At 51.6% G+C, this 12,504-nt stretch overlaps 1 protein-coding gene across 1 annotated transcript in view; it reads left to right on the forward strand.

Moving 5' to 3' along the window:
• The window catches only part of CAPN9 (calpain 9), a 306,745-nt gene that overhangs the window by 92,795 nt on the left and 201,446 nt on the right, over positions 1–12,504 (forward strand). The window contains exons 7-8 of the mRNA XM_029594190.1: positions 7,086–7,171; positions 11,657–11,734. Coding sequence (XP_029450050.1) covers positions 7,086–7,171; positions 11,657–11,734 — 164 coding nt within the window. The remainder of the gene's footprint in view (positions 1–7,085; positions 7,172–11,656; positions 11,735–12,504) is intronic.

The following is a 12,504-nucleotide window of genomic DNA, read 5'->3' on the forward strand; positions in this document are numbered from 1 at the left end:
CCGAAGGGGGGCCGCTACTGCCAGTTGTACGAGGTCTGCGAACCACGGCCGGCGAGGCCACTCCGGTGCCACCAAGATCACGTCGTTCGGATGCAACTCTATGCGCCGTAGAATCTTGCCGATCATCGGCCACGGGGGAAACACGTAGAGCAGCACATCCGTCGGCCAGGGAAGCACCAATGCATCGACGCCTTCTGCCCCCCGCTCTCGACTTCGACTGTAAAATCGCGGGGCCTTCGCGTTGTGCCACGTGGCCATCAGATCCATGTGGGGCACCCCCCACGTTTCGCAAATGAGAAGAAACGCTTCGTCCCCCAGCTCCCACTCTCCGGGATCCAGACGATGACGGCTGAGATAGTCCGCCTGCACGTTGTCGACTCCCGCAATGTGAGACGCTGCGAGGTTGCTGAGATGTAGCTCCGACCAGGCCATCAAGCGCTGAGCTTCTTCTGCCACCTGGGGGCTCCGGGTCCCCCCCTGCCGGTTGATGTATGCCACGGTGGTCGCATTGTCCGACAACACTCGGACTGCCTTTCCCCGCAGCAATGGTAGAAAAGCCTGCAGGGCCAGACGGACCGCTCTGGTCTCTAGGCGATTGATAGACCACTGGGCTTGCGACACTGACCATAGGCCTTGAACTGAGCTCCCTAGGCAGACCGCTCCCCAACCGGAGAGACTGGCATCCGTGGTCACCACTGTCCAACTGGGCACCAGGAGAGAGATTCCGGCGGAAAGATGACTGGGGTCCAGCCACCAACGCAGGCTGGACCTCGCGTGTCCCGCTAGAGGAAGCGGTAAGTGGAAATCCTCCGAGACCGGCTTCCAGCGGGAAAGCAAGGATGACTGTAAGGGTCGCAGATGAGCGAACGCCCATGGCACCAGCGCCAGCGTGGAAGCCATAGACCCGAGGACCGTAAGGTAGTCGCAAACCCGCGGCTGGCGGAGAGACAGCAAGCGTTGTACCTGAGTTTGCAATTTGACCATCCGTTCGAGCGACAGAAACACCTTGCCCTGCTTCGTGTCGAAAAGAGCTCCCAGATATTCCAAGGTCTGCGTGGGTGTCAGATGACTCTTGCTGAAGTTGACCACCCATCCCAGGGACTGCAACAGATGGAGGACCCTGGCCACCGCCATCCGACACTGATCTTCGGACTTCGCCCGAATCAACCAATCGTCCAGATACGGATGGACCTGGAGACCTTCTCGGCGCAGTTGCGCCGCCACCACGACCATCACCTTCGTGAAAGTACGAGGGGCCGTTGCGAGCCCAAAAGGGAGCGCCCGAAACTGGTAATGCCGACCCAGAATGCAGAATCTGAGGAAGCGTTGGAACGACGGCTGGATGCCTATGTGAAGATACGCCTCCGTGAGGTCCAGGGAGGCCAGGAACTCGCCTGGCCGGACCGCGGCGATGACTGACCGGATCGTCTCCATTTTGAAGCGAGGAACGCGAAGGCATCGGTTCACCCCTTTGAGATCCAGAATTGGTCGGGACGTGCCGTCCTTCTTTGGTACGATGAAGTAAATGGAGTAACGGCCTTTGCCTTGTTGGCTGACCGGAACGGGGGAGATAGCTCCCAAGTCCTCTAAGCGGCGGATGGTGTCTAGCACCGCCGTTTTCTTCTCGGGAGCCTTGCAGGGTGACACAAGGAACTTGTCCACTGGAATGCGAGCAAAATCTAACGCGTAGCCGTGTCTTATCACGGTGAGGACCCACTGGTCCGACGTTATTCCGGCCCATCTCTCGTAAAACGACAGCAACCGCGCCCCGACGTTGGGAACGGCGTGCTGAGGCTGCGGCGGGAGAAGGGCCGACCCCCTTTCATTGTGAAGATTTGGGCGCCGTGATGGCCAGGGCACCCTCTGGTCTACCAAAGCGCCTCCCACGAAAGGACTGCTGCTGCTGCCACTGTGGGGTACGGGAGGAGGAAGACCTGTACGAGTGCCCCGACGACCTTTGAGGTCGCGCCTTCCTGGGCCCACGAAAGCGGGACCTGGCTGTAAAGGAAGTCCGTGACCTGGCTCTATCTTCGGGCAACCTGAAAGCCCTATTTTCCCCCAGGGAAGCCATCAAGTCATCTAATTCCTTGCCAAACAGCAATTTACCCTTGAATGGCAGCGCCCCGAGGTGAGCCTTAGAAGAGCCATCCGCCGCCCAGTTGCGTAGCCACAGGAGGCGGCGCTCCGAGACAGCCGCCACCATGGATCTAGACGAAGTGCGCAGCAGATCGTGGAGTGCATCTGCGCCATATGCTAGTACCGCTTCCAACTTATCCGCTTGCGCTGCCTCGTCAGCCGAAAGATCCGCATTGGCTTGAAGGACCTGAGCCCAGCGTAAGCCAGCTCTCAAAGCGAAATTCGTACACATGGCGGCCCGAATTCCTAGCGCTGAAACCTCAAAAATCTTCTTGAGCTGTACTTCCAGCTTCCTGTCCTGAAGGTCCCGAAGGGCTGTCGCACCCGTAACCGGGATAGTAGATCTCTTCGTTACCGCCGAAACCGCCGAATCCACCTTGGGAAACTTGAGAAGGTCCAGCGCATCCTCCGGGAGCGGGTAAAGCTTGTCCATGGCCTTGCTGACCTTCAACCCTAACTCCGGAGTGTCCCATTCCCGGAACATGATGTCCGTTGAAGAAAAATGGAACGGAAAGGCAACTGCCGGACCCGTGAGGCCTAACAGGACCGGATCCATGTTCGCTTCCTGACAAACCACCGCCGGAGGGGGGTTTATTCCCAGTTCCTGGATAATGGCTGGAATTAGAGGTGGCAATTCATCCCTACGGAAGAGCCTGACCACTTTGGGATCGTCCCCCTCCACTGCCTGTGAGCCTTTTGCTACGCCGGCCGTAGCGGAGCCGTCCGCTCCCACATCGTCGGGTCCCTTCTGGGTTTCCTCAGAGGAATCAGCGTCCGCCTCGGGGGAGGAATCGGTGTCCGCCTCCTGTGGGACGCCACGTGGAGGCCGCTTCCCCCGCAAGGCGCCCTGGGGCCCCTCCGCGACCCCCGAGGGCTTCCTGGACCTCTTCTGCGGTGGAGCTCTGCGAGCCTCACTCCGGCCGCGCTTGCTTTTTTTGTATTTCAAGACCTTGCGCAACAAAAGCGCAAGATCCTCCGAAAGCGAGCTGGAATCAGAGGAAAAATCAGCTGGACTCCCCGGGGACCCTGTGTCCCCCGAGGGACCCCCTCCGACCGCGATCCGCTGCGGGGAAAGCGCGGGAGGCAAGGCCGAAGGCCCTGCCGTTTCCCGCGCCATTTCGCGGCCCGTGGCCAAAATGGCCGCCACTCCCGCGCTAAGCGGGAAAAGCTCTTGGGGCTTTTCTCCGGCGCCCCCCCGCGCGGAGGCGATCGCGCGGGCCGCGAACGAGCCCCCCGAGGCGCCCCAGACGACCCCTCTCCGCCCGGGATGCAGGCCGCGCACAGACTCTCGCGGGAAAGACGCGCGCGCGCGCCGAGCCACAGGCCCGGCAGACCGAGCCGCGAGGCATGCCGGCGAAGAGGCGCGAAAACGGAGTAAGAGGAGCGACAAAAAAAAATAAAAATTCGAACGAACGGCCTCCCCCCGTCGGCGGCGCCCCCACTACGAGCGGCGACGCGAAGCAAGAGAGAGCCGGCACCTGAAATAAACACAAACCTTTTTTTTTTTTTTTTTTTTTTTTTTTTTAAGAAAAGCGCCTGTCGCTGTCCACGGTCCTGGAGCCCTAATCCAGCAGGGGTGAGTGAACCGGGCTCCCCGGTGTCACCCCTGACGCTGCTACTAGGCCAGCTGGGTCCTCGACCCTAGCAGCGGCCTCAACCGGGGGGGTGGTCCCCTCAGAACCTCACAACCCCCCTGGGAGGCAGGGCGAAAGGGACCTAAGGGACAATTTAGAAAAATATTCCCAAATAGAAATCCGTAGCCTAAAACTGGCCTAAACAAATCAAAAAAGGAACCGACCCTGACGGAATACCAGAACCAGGGCAGGCAGGGCTGTGACCGGACCTGCACCATCTACTGGAGACAGAGTAAGACTGAGGGGCTGTGACTGGCACAGGGGCATATATGGCTCCGCCCACAAGTTTTAGTCTGTCTCCATCTACTGGTGCGGAGTCACAACCCAGGTGTCCTGGACTGATCCTGGTACGTACAGGGAACTTCAGAGTTCAGCCCTTTCTAGGATCCTTCAATTCAACTTTAACTCTGTGGTTCTGTTCTTCATCACCAGCTTCAGCCTTGGAAAAACTCAAGTACAGAATTCAGTCAACTAATCTCCCTACCATTTCCTAGACGGTATATGGACGATACTCTTCCTATGACCTTGATTGTATTTATCCAAGTAGAACCCAAGATGCAGTCAGTTGCAATCCATTATGATGTCTAATCCGTGCCTTCAGTGATGTTTCATGTATGTCCTCGCCTGAAACTTTGACTACCTCTGTTCCATGTCTTCAGCTTTGTATACTTCATTGCTTCAGTCCCTCACCAAGGACTTCCAGCTCCAGTTCTTGGAACCTTCCCTTGGATCTTGGATCTCCCCTTGATGGCATGAATGTTATACCTTCAACCCTTCCTGTTGTGATGGAGGTGGACCCTTGGGCCGAGGTGGGGTTGACACAACCCGTAGGCAAGGACCTACGGGTCCTCACCGTCTGCAGGTGGAGTGGGCTGATAGACAGAGGCCGCTGGAGCTTCACCTATACCAGCCCTTGTTCCCCGCGGGTTGAGCCTTTGGGTGCCAGGGCCGGCAGGATTTAGGTGGGCCTCTGTATGTAGTTGCAGGAGACATTGGTTCAGCCCAGAGACAGCAGGTGAGAGATGGTACAGTATTACTCTGGACTGGATAATGTCCTGGGAACTCGGGCGCCTATGGAACGAAGGCAGGGGTTGCTTGAGTAAAAGTAGGCCGAAGACTGAAGAAACCACGTTCAGGGAGTAAGTTGGAGAGGTGTCCAAAGGCAGGCTTGAGTCAGGGCTGGCGGCAATCCAATTGGGATGCTAGAGGCAGGATACTTCCCCTCCTCTTTGTGTGACTTCAGGCTCCTTGTGGTGGTGATCAGCTGCACTCTTTTTTGCCTCTTTTCTGCTGGTTCAGGATCCTCAAGGTGGCAATCAGCCCCAAGCTTCCCCACCTTCTCTCTTTCTGGGTTTGGACTCTTTGATATAGTGATCTTCCTCTCCTCTTGGCATGATCAGCAAGGCATCAGGCATTGGGATCAGCCACCAGCAACAGCCTTAGAGCAGAGCTTCTCAGAAGTGAGATTAGCCTTCTCGTTTCTAATCAGCTGCAGTTTGATTGCCTCTCTTCTGGTGGACCCCCTATGATGGTCTCATGGACGCAGCTTGGGAACTGTTACAATGCTGCTCGGGGGCCCCAGCAGTGAGCAGCCTCTCACCTTCACCGGCCCTGCAGTCCCGACGCTGTTGCCTTGCGCAGTCCGAGCACCTCCGCCATCCTCTCTTTACGGTGGGCGGAGCCACCGCCGACCTTGTTCCTTGCTGCCCAGAGGCTGCTTCCCCCTTCCCTCCACGGCGGGCGGAGCCGTTGCTGCCATTGCTGCTGCCCTTCTTGAGGCGGGAGCGCCGTTGCTGGTCCCCCCTTGTGGTCTGGAGGCCGCCGTTGATGCCTCTTCTGGCATGGCAGGGACGCTGCAGCTGCCTTCTCCTTTGCGGAAGAAGCGCCGTCAATCACTCTCCTCTTCGCGGCCTAAAGGCCGATGACATTGCTGCCTCTCTCGCGGCCTGTGTGCCACCAAGGCAAACTCAAGGAGGCCTGTGTCCTACCAGTACTTGTTCTACCTTTAGGTAACATTTCATCATCATGGGATTACCTCTAACAACACTGATTTTACCAGCTTCTATGCCAGAATATAGTTCAAATACCAGCAAGAGGACTCCCATGTTAGTCTGTTGCCAGAAAGTAAAATCCACTCTGCAACTACCTGGAAATAGCCTTCTTACTCAGTCTATGACTATTTAGTCTTTCAGATAATAGAAAGACTAGGTGGCACTCCATGAAGTTAGCATGTGGCACATTTAAAACTAATCGGAGAAAGTTCTTTTTCACTCAATGCACAATTAAACTCTGGAATTTATTGCCAGAGGACGTGGTTAGTTCAGTTAGTATAGCTGTGTTTAAAAAAGGATTGGATAAGTTCTTGGAGGAGAAGTCCATTACCTGCTATTAATTAAGTTGCCTTAGAAAATAGCCTCTGCTATTACTAGCAACAGTAACATGGATTAGACTTAGTTTTTGGTTACTTGCCAGATTCTTATGGCCTGGATTGGCCACTGTTGGAAACAGGATGCTGGGCTTGATGGACCCTTGGTCTGACCCAGTATGGCATGTTCTTATGTTCTTATTGGTGAAGACTCAGCTAGAATACTGTGTTCAGTAGAGGAAGATATATCTCAGAAAGGATAGAAATTGGCAAGAGGTGGTCCAGAGAATGCCAACCAAAATGGTGCATGTTCTGCTTATGATATGAGACTTAAAATACTTAAATATATATTTCCTACAGGAAAAAAGAGATGGGGGACTGGGAAGGGATAAATGATGGAGAGTATTAATAATGCACAAGATGCAAAACGTTTTTAGCAGAAATAAAGCTGTAGAACTAGGAGTCGTGATATAAAACTCAAGTAGGTAGATTTGAGTACAATGTCTTTTTCACAAAAAGGTTAGTGGTGCATGCTGAATCTTTTTTAGTGCATGTTTTACTATATAGGCCCCTTAATCCTGTCTCCTAGTCATTGAAGGGGAAATTTTCAGAACTGTGCAGGAGGTGAAAAGTCCACTTAAACTTTTACTCACTGATTTTGTACCAGTTTTCAAAAAAGAACATATGTGTATACATTCCTTTTGAAAATTGCTGAGAAAAAGTATCCTCAAAGATTTGCACCTCTTTTTTATGGAAGTACTTTTTCCAACCAAAATGTGATTTTTGCCCCTAAAAAGTATGAGCCTTATGGCAAAATATGTGTACTTAGATGTTTTTTAAAATTGCCCTCCCTCTGATTGCCAGGTGCTTTTTCTCAGAGACAAAATGACGTAACCAATGACTGTTATTATGTTTTTTGTAGTAAAGCCCATATTCTTTTATATTTATAGGTGAATTACAGAGGTCACAAAGTACAGCTCATTAGAGTAAGAAATCCATGGGGTCAGGTGGAGTGGAATGGTTCTTGGAGTGACAAGTTAGTATATTTTATTTATTATCCTTTGTTATTTTTGTGTCATATTTTCTGGTTTATTTTCACCTTCTTTTATCCATATGTGGTGAGTTCAATAAGCAGAGCAATGTGTGGGAAAGACAAATTACCCAGATACCTTTATCCAGATATTCAGTAGAACATACTTAAGTTTTCCCCTGAATATGCCTTGGTAAAGTTACCTGGGTAACTTTCGGTCAGCAATTTTTCTGATAAGACTTATTTGACTAATTTTAGCTGGGTAGCACTGAATATCAGCACTCACCAGCTGAAGTTAAGTCCCACTCCTAGAAAGCCTCCAACACCACTTTTTATTAGGGATGTGAATCGTTTTTCAACGATTAAAATTATCGTCCGATAATGTTTATATCGTCTTAAATCGTTATAGAACACGATACAATAGAAATTCTAACGATTTATCGTTAAAAATCGTTAAATCGTGTTAGTGCGCACTAACTCGAGTTAGTGCGCACTAACTCCCCGTTAGTGCGCACTAACTCGATTTAGTGCGCACTAACTGAAAATGATACAAATAAACACTTTCCAGGTCACTGAAGGTCAGTTAGGAATGAATATGTGTTCCTATTGGCTGGCTGCCCTCTTATCTATTGATGTTACCAAGGTTACCACTGAGGTGATGGTTGGGGGGATGGGAAATGGAACTGGAAACTAACGAACACCAACAGAAAATGAAACAAAGTGTTCACACTTCCCAGGTCAGTAAAGGTCACTTAGGAATGAATATGTATGTATGTATTCCTATTGGCTGGCTGTGCTCTTATCTATTGATGTTACCAGTATGGTTGGGGGGATGTGAAACGGAAACAGTTGGAAGCTTGACAAAAAAAGTAATGTAATGATCAGCACTCACGTGACTAGAACTTGTTTGTTTATTATTTTTGTTAGCAGGCACCTGAAATGCTAGTGCATGTTGAATTTGCCAATCACTGTGCATTTTAGAAAGGTGGTCCTGGCTGGAACTGTACACAGTTCAAATATATGTAATTGATTGTTGGTAAGTGTATTTTTTAAGTAGCCACACTGGCACCAGTATGTTTACTTTTCCTCCTACTTAACTCACTAGCTCAGCTTTGTAAGAAGGGCTTCTCTGCTTGTGTGTTGTTTTTGTTTGGTGTGAGGAGAGCAGAAACATCAGATCTTTATTCAATCTACTACAGTCATCTCTTACAGTGCCCTATCCCTATTAATACCAGGAGTGTTGTGATCTTCCTGCACACAGTGCCCTAACCCTGATACCAGTCTGAGACAGCTCCCTCCCTGCATTACTAGTGAGAGGCTGGCTTCACAGACAGGGGGGAGCTGCCTGACCCTCACTCCTGACTTCCCCCATGTCCCAGCTAGTGAATGGTGTGTGGGTGAGGGGGGGGGGGGAGGAGGGTGAAGTCTGAGACAGCTCCCTCCCTGCATTACTAGTGAGAGGCTGGCTTCACAGACAGGGGGGAGCTGCCTGACCCTCACTCCTGACTTCCCCCATGTCCCAGCTAGTGAATGGTGTGTGGGTGAGGGGGGGGGGGAGGATGGTGAAGTCTGAGACAGCTCCCTCCCTGCATTACTAGTGAGAGGCTGGCTTCACAGACAGGGGGGAGCTGCCTGACCCTCACTCCTGACTTCCCCCATGTCCCAGCTAGTGAATGGTGTGTGGGTGAGGGGGGGGGGGGGAGGATGGTGAAGTCTGAGACAGCTCCCTCCCTGCATTACTAGTGAGAGGCTGGCTTCACAGACAGGGGGGAGCTGCCTGACCCTCACTCCTGACTTCCCCCATGTCCCAGCTAGTGAATGGTGTGTGGGTGAGGGGGGGGGGGGTGGATGGTGAAGTCTGAGACAGCTCCCTCCCTGCATTACTAGTGAGAGGCTGGCTTCACAGACAGGGGGGAGCTGCCTGACCCTCACTCCTGCCTTCCCCCATGTCCCAGCTAGTGAATGGTGTGTGGGTGAGGGGGGGGGGGGAGGATGGTGAAGTCTGAGACAGCTCCCTCCCTGCATTACTAGTGAGAGGCTGGCTTCACAGACAGGGGGGAGCTGCCTGACCCTCACTCCTGACTTCCCCCATGTCCCAGCTAGTGAATGGTGTGTGGGTGAGGGGGGGGGGGAGGATGGTGAAGTCTGAGACAGCTCCCTCCCTGCATTACTAGTGAGAGGCTGGCTTCACAGACAGGGGGGAGCTGCCTGACCCTCACTCCTGACTTCCCCCATGTCCCAGCTAGTGAATGGTGTGTGGGTGGGGGGGGGGGGGGAGGATGGTGAAGTCTGAGACAGCTCCCTCCCTGCATTACTAGTGAGAGGCTGGCTTCACAGACAGGGGGGAGCTGCCTGACCCTCACTCCTGACTTCCCCCATGTCCCAGCTAGTGAATGGTGTGTGGGTGAGGGGGGGGGGAGGATGGTGAAGTCTGAGACAGCTCCCTCCCTGCATTACTAGTGAGAGGCTGGCTTCACAGACAGGGGGGAGCTGCCTGTCCCTCACTCCTGACTTCCCCCATGTCCCAGCTAGTGAATGGTGTGTGGGTGAGGGGGGGGGGAGGATGGTGAAGTCTGAGACAGCTCCCTCCCTGCATTACTAGTGAGAGGCTGGCTTCACAGACAGGGGGGAGCTGCCTGACCCTCACTCCTGACTTCCCCCATGTCCCAGCTAGTGAATGGTGTGTGGGTGAGGGGGGGGGTGGATGGTGAAGTCTGAGACAGCTCCCTCCCTGCATTACTAGTGAGAGGCTGGCTTCACAGACAGGGGGGAGCTGCCTGACCCTCACTCCTGACTTCCCCCATGTCCCAGCTAGTGAATGGTGTGTGGGTGAGGGGGGGGGGAGGATGGTGAAGTCTGAGACAGCTCCCTCCCTGCATTACTAGTGAGAGGCTGGCTTCACAGACAGGGGGGAGCTGCCTGACCCTCACTCCTGACTTCCCCCATGTCCCAGCTAGTGAATGGTGTGTGGGTGAGGGGGGGGGGTGGATGGTGAAGTCTGAGACAGCTCCCTCCCTGCATTACTAGTGAGAGGCTGGCTTCACAGACAGGGGGGAGCTGCCTGACCCTCACTCCTGACTTCCCCCATGTCCCAGCTAGTGAATGGTGTGTGGGTGAGGGGGGGGGGGTGGATGGTGAAGTCTGAGACAGCTCCCTCCCTGCATTACTAGTGAGAGGCTGGCTTCACAGACAGGGGGGAGCTGCCTGACCCTCACTCCTGACTTCCCCCATGTCCCAGCTAGTGAATGGTTTGTGGGTAAGGGGGGGGGGGGGAGGATGGTGAAGTCTGAGACAGCTCCCTCCCTGCATTACTAGTGAGAGGCTGGCTTCACAGACAGGGGGGAGCTGCCTGACCCTCACTCCTCCGGGGTATTGTGATCTTCCTGCACACAGTGCCCTATCCCTGATACCAGGGGTGTTGTGATCTTCCTGCATGCAGTGCCCTATCCCTATTAATACCAGGAGTGTTGTGATCTTCCTGCATGCAGTGCCCTATCCCTATTAATACCAGGAGTGTTGTGATCTTCCTGCATGCAGTGCCCTATCCCTGATATCGGGATGTGTGCAAGAAGATCACAACACCCCCGGTATCAGGAATAGGGCACTGTGTGCAGGAAGATCACAACACCCCCAGTATCAGGAATAGGGCACTGTGTGCAGGAAGATCACAACACCCCTGGTATTAGGGATAGGGCACTGTGTGCAGGAAGATCACAACACTCCTGGTATTAATAGGGATAGGGCACTGTGTGCAGGAAGATCACAATACCCCTGGTATCAGGGTTAGGGCACAAGTTCTAGTCACATTGACTGATCACATTACTTGTTTTGTCAAGCTACCAACTGTTTCCATTTCCCATCCCCCATATACTGTCAGTAGGAAACTTGGTAACATGAATAAATAAGAGGGCAGCCAATAGGAATACATATTCATTCCTAAACTGACCTTAACTGACCTGAAAAGTGTCAAATTGTATCATTTTCAGTTAGTGCGCACTAACTCCCAGTTAGTGCGCACTAACTCCCAGTTAGTGCGCACTAACTCCCGTTAGTGCGCACTAACTCGAGTTAGTGCGCACTAATCGGAAAAAAACGATTTTTAACGATTTTTTAACTAAAAAATCGTGCCTAAGACGATTTTCTTGCCCTGCCACACGATTTCTATCGTTAAGACGATATGGAAAACGATTCACATCCCTACTTTTTATTATCCACATAAGTTTTGTGTGGGTAACAACTTAGCCAAAAAACTTAGCTGTTGAGAGCGTATCCTTTAATTATGGGCTTCTGTAGTGATTTCCTGTCACTGAAAGAGGCATGCAGTTTAGCATGACCAACCAATACATGGCATTTTTAGAGCAATACTTGATCACACAAATAGGTTGCACACTAGGACGTTCTGCCAACTAATTTGTTCTCCATTTTTAGTTAAAGATAAAATCTGGATTACATTTGGCTGTATAAAATCCTAGTTTTTTTCTCTAATTGCAGTGCCCCTCAATGGCGTGAAGTTGATCCATCTGAGCAGAAACGCCTCTCCCAGACAGCACTAGATGATGGAGAATTCTGGTAAAGCATGATTTTCTGACACACATATTACTGAATTCTTAAGGAATAATTTACAAAGTGTTTAGATGCCTGACTTAGGGATTTAGACACCTACATTGGCCCGTTTTTAATATTGACTAGGGTTGTGTGCCTAAATTTATAAACCTATTTTCAATAGACACCTACATTTAGGTCTCTAAAAAATGGGTAGCTATAGGGGTAGCTATAGGGCTGGCGTTAAGGTGGGAAAAAAAGTTAGGGGGCCTTATGTTCAGTGGATAGGTTTGTACTTAGCTGGCTAGTGGTGGCATTTGACTATTCAGCTGCATTCAGCAGATGCTGTTTAGCCAGATACCTATTTATCTGGCTAAATAATTACCCGTCTAAGTAGTGGATGGGTTGGGGGCGTTCCATACTATGGCTACTTACCCAGCTAACTTAACCAGATAAGTGGTGATATTCAGATTTATCCAGCTAAATTAGCTGGATAAATTAAATCTGCTATAGAGCAGGTCTAGAGTTAACCAGATAAACTTATCTGGCTAACTCTGACTTATCATAGTATATTCAATGGTGCGGCTGTACTGCTTAATAGCCTGGTTAAGTTAGCCAGATATGTTTATCCAGCTAACTTTCTTAGTCAGATAATTTCTGAATATGGACCTCTAGGAGGTCCATATTCAGTAGGCAGTTTAGTAGACAAGTTATTCGACTAAAGTTAGCTGGATAACGTGTCCCATATATTGAGCGAGATGAATGTTTCGCTGAATATACTTGTTTAAAGTTATCTG

The sequence above is a fragment of the Rhinatrema bivittatum genome, chromosome 3, assembly GCF_901001135.1.
Source record: "Rhinatrema bivittatum chromosome 3, aRhiBiv1.1, whole genome shotgun sequence".
NCBI classification, from domain to species: domain Eukaryota; kingdom Metazoa; phylum Chordata; class Amphibia; order Gymnophiona; family Rhinatrematidae; genus Rhinatrema; species Rhinatrema bivittatum.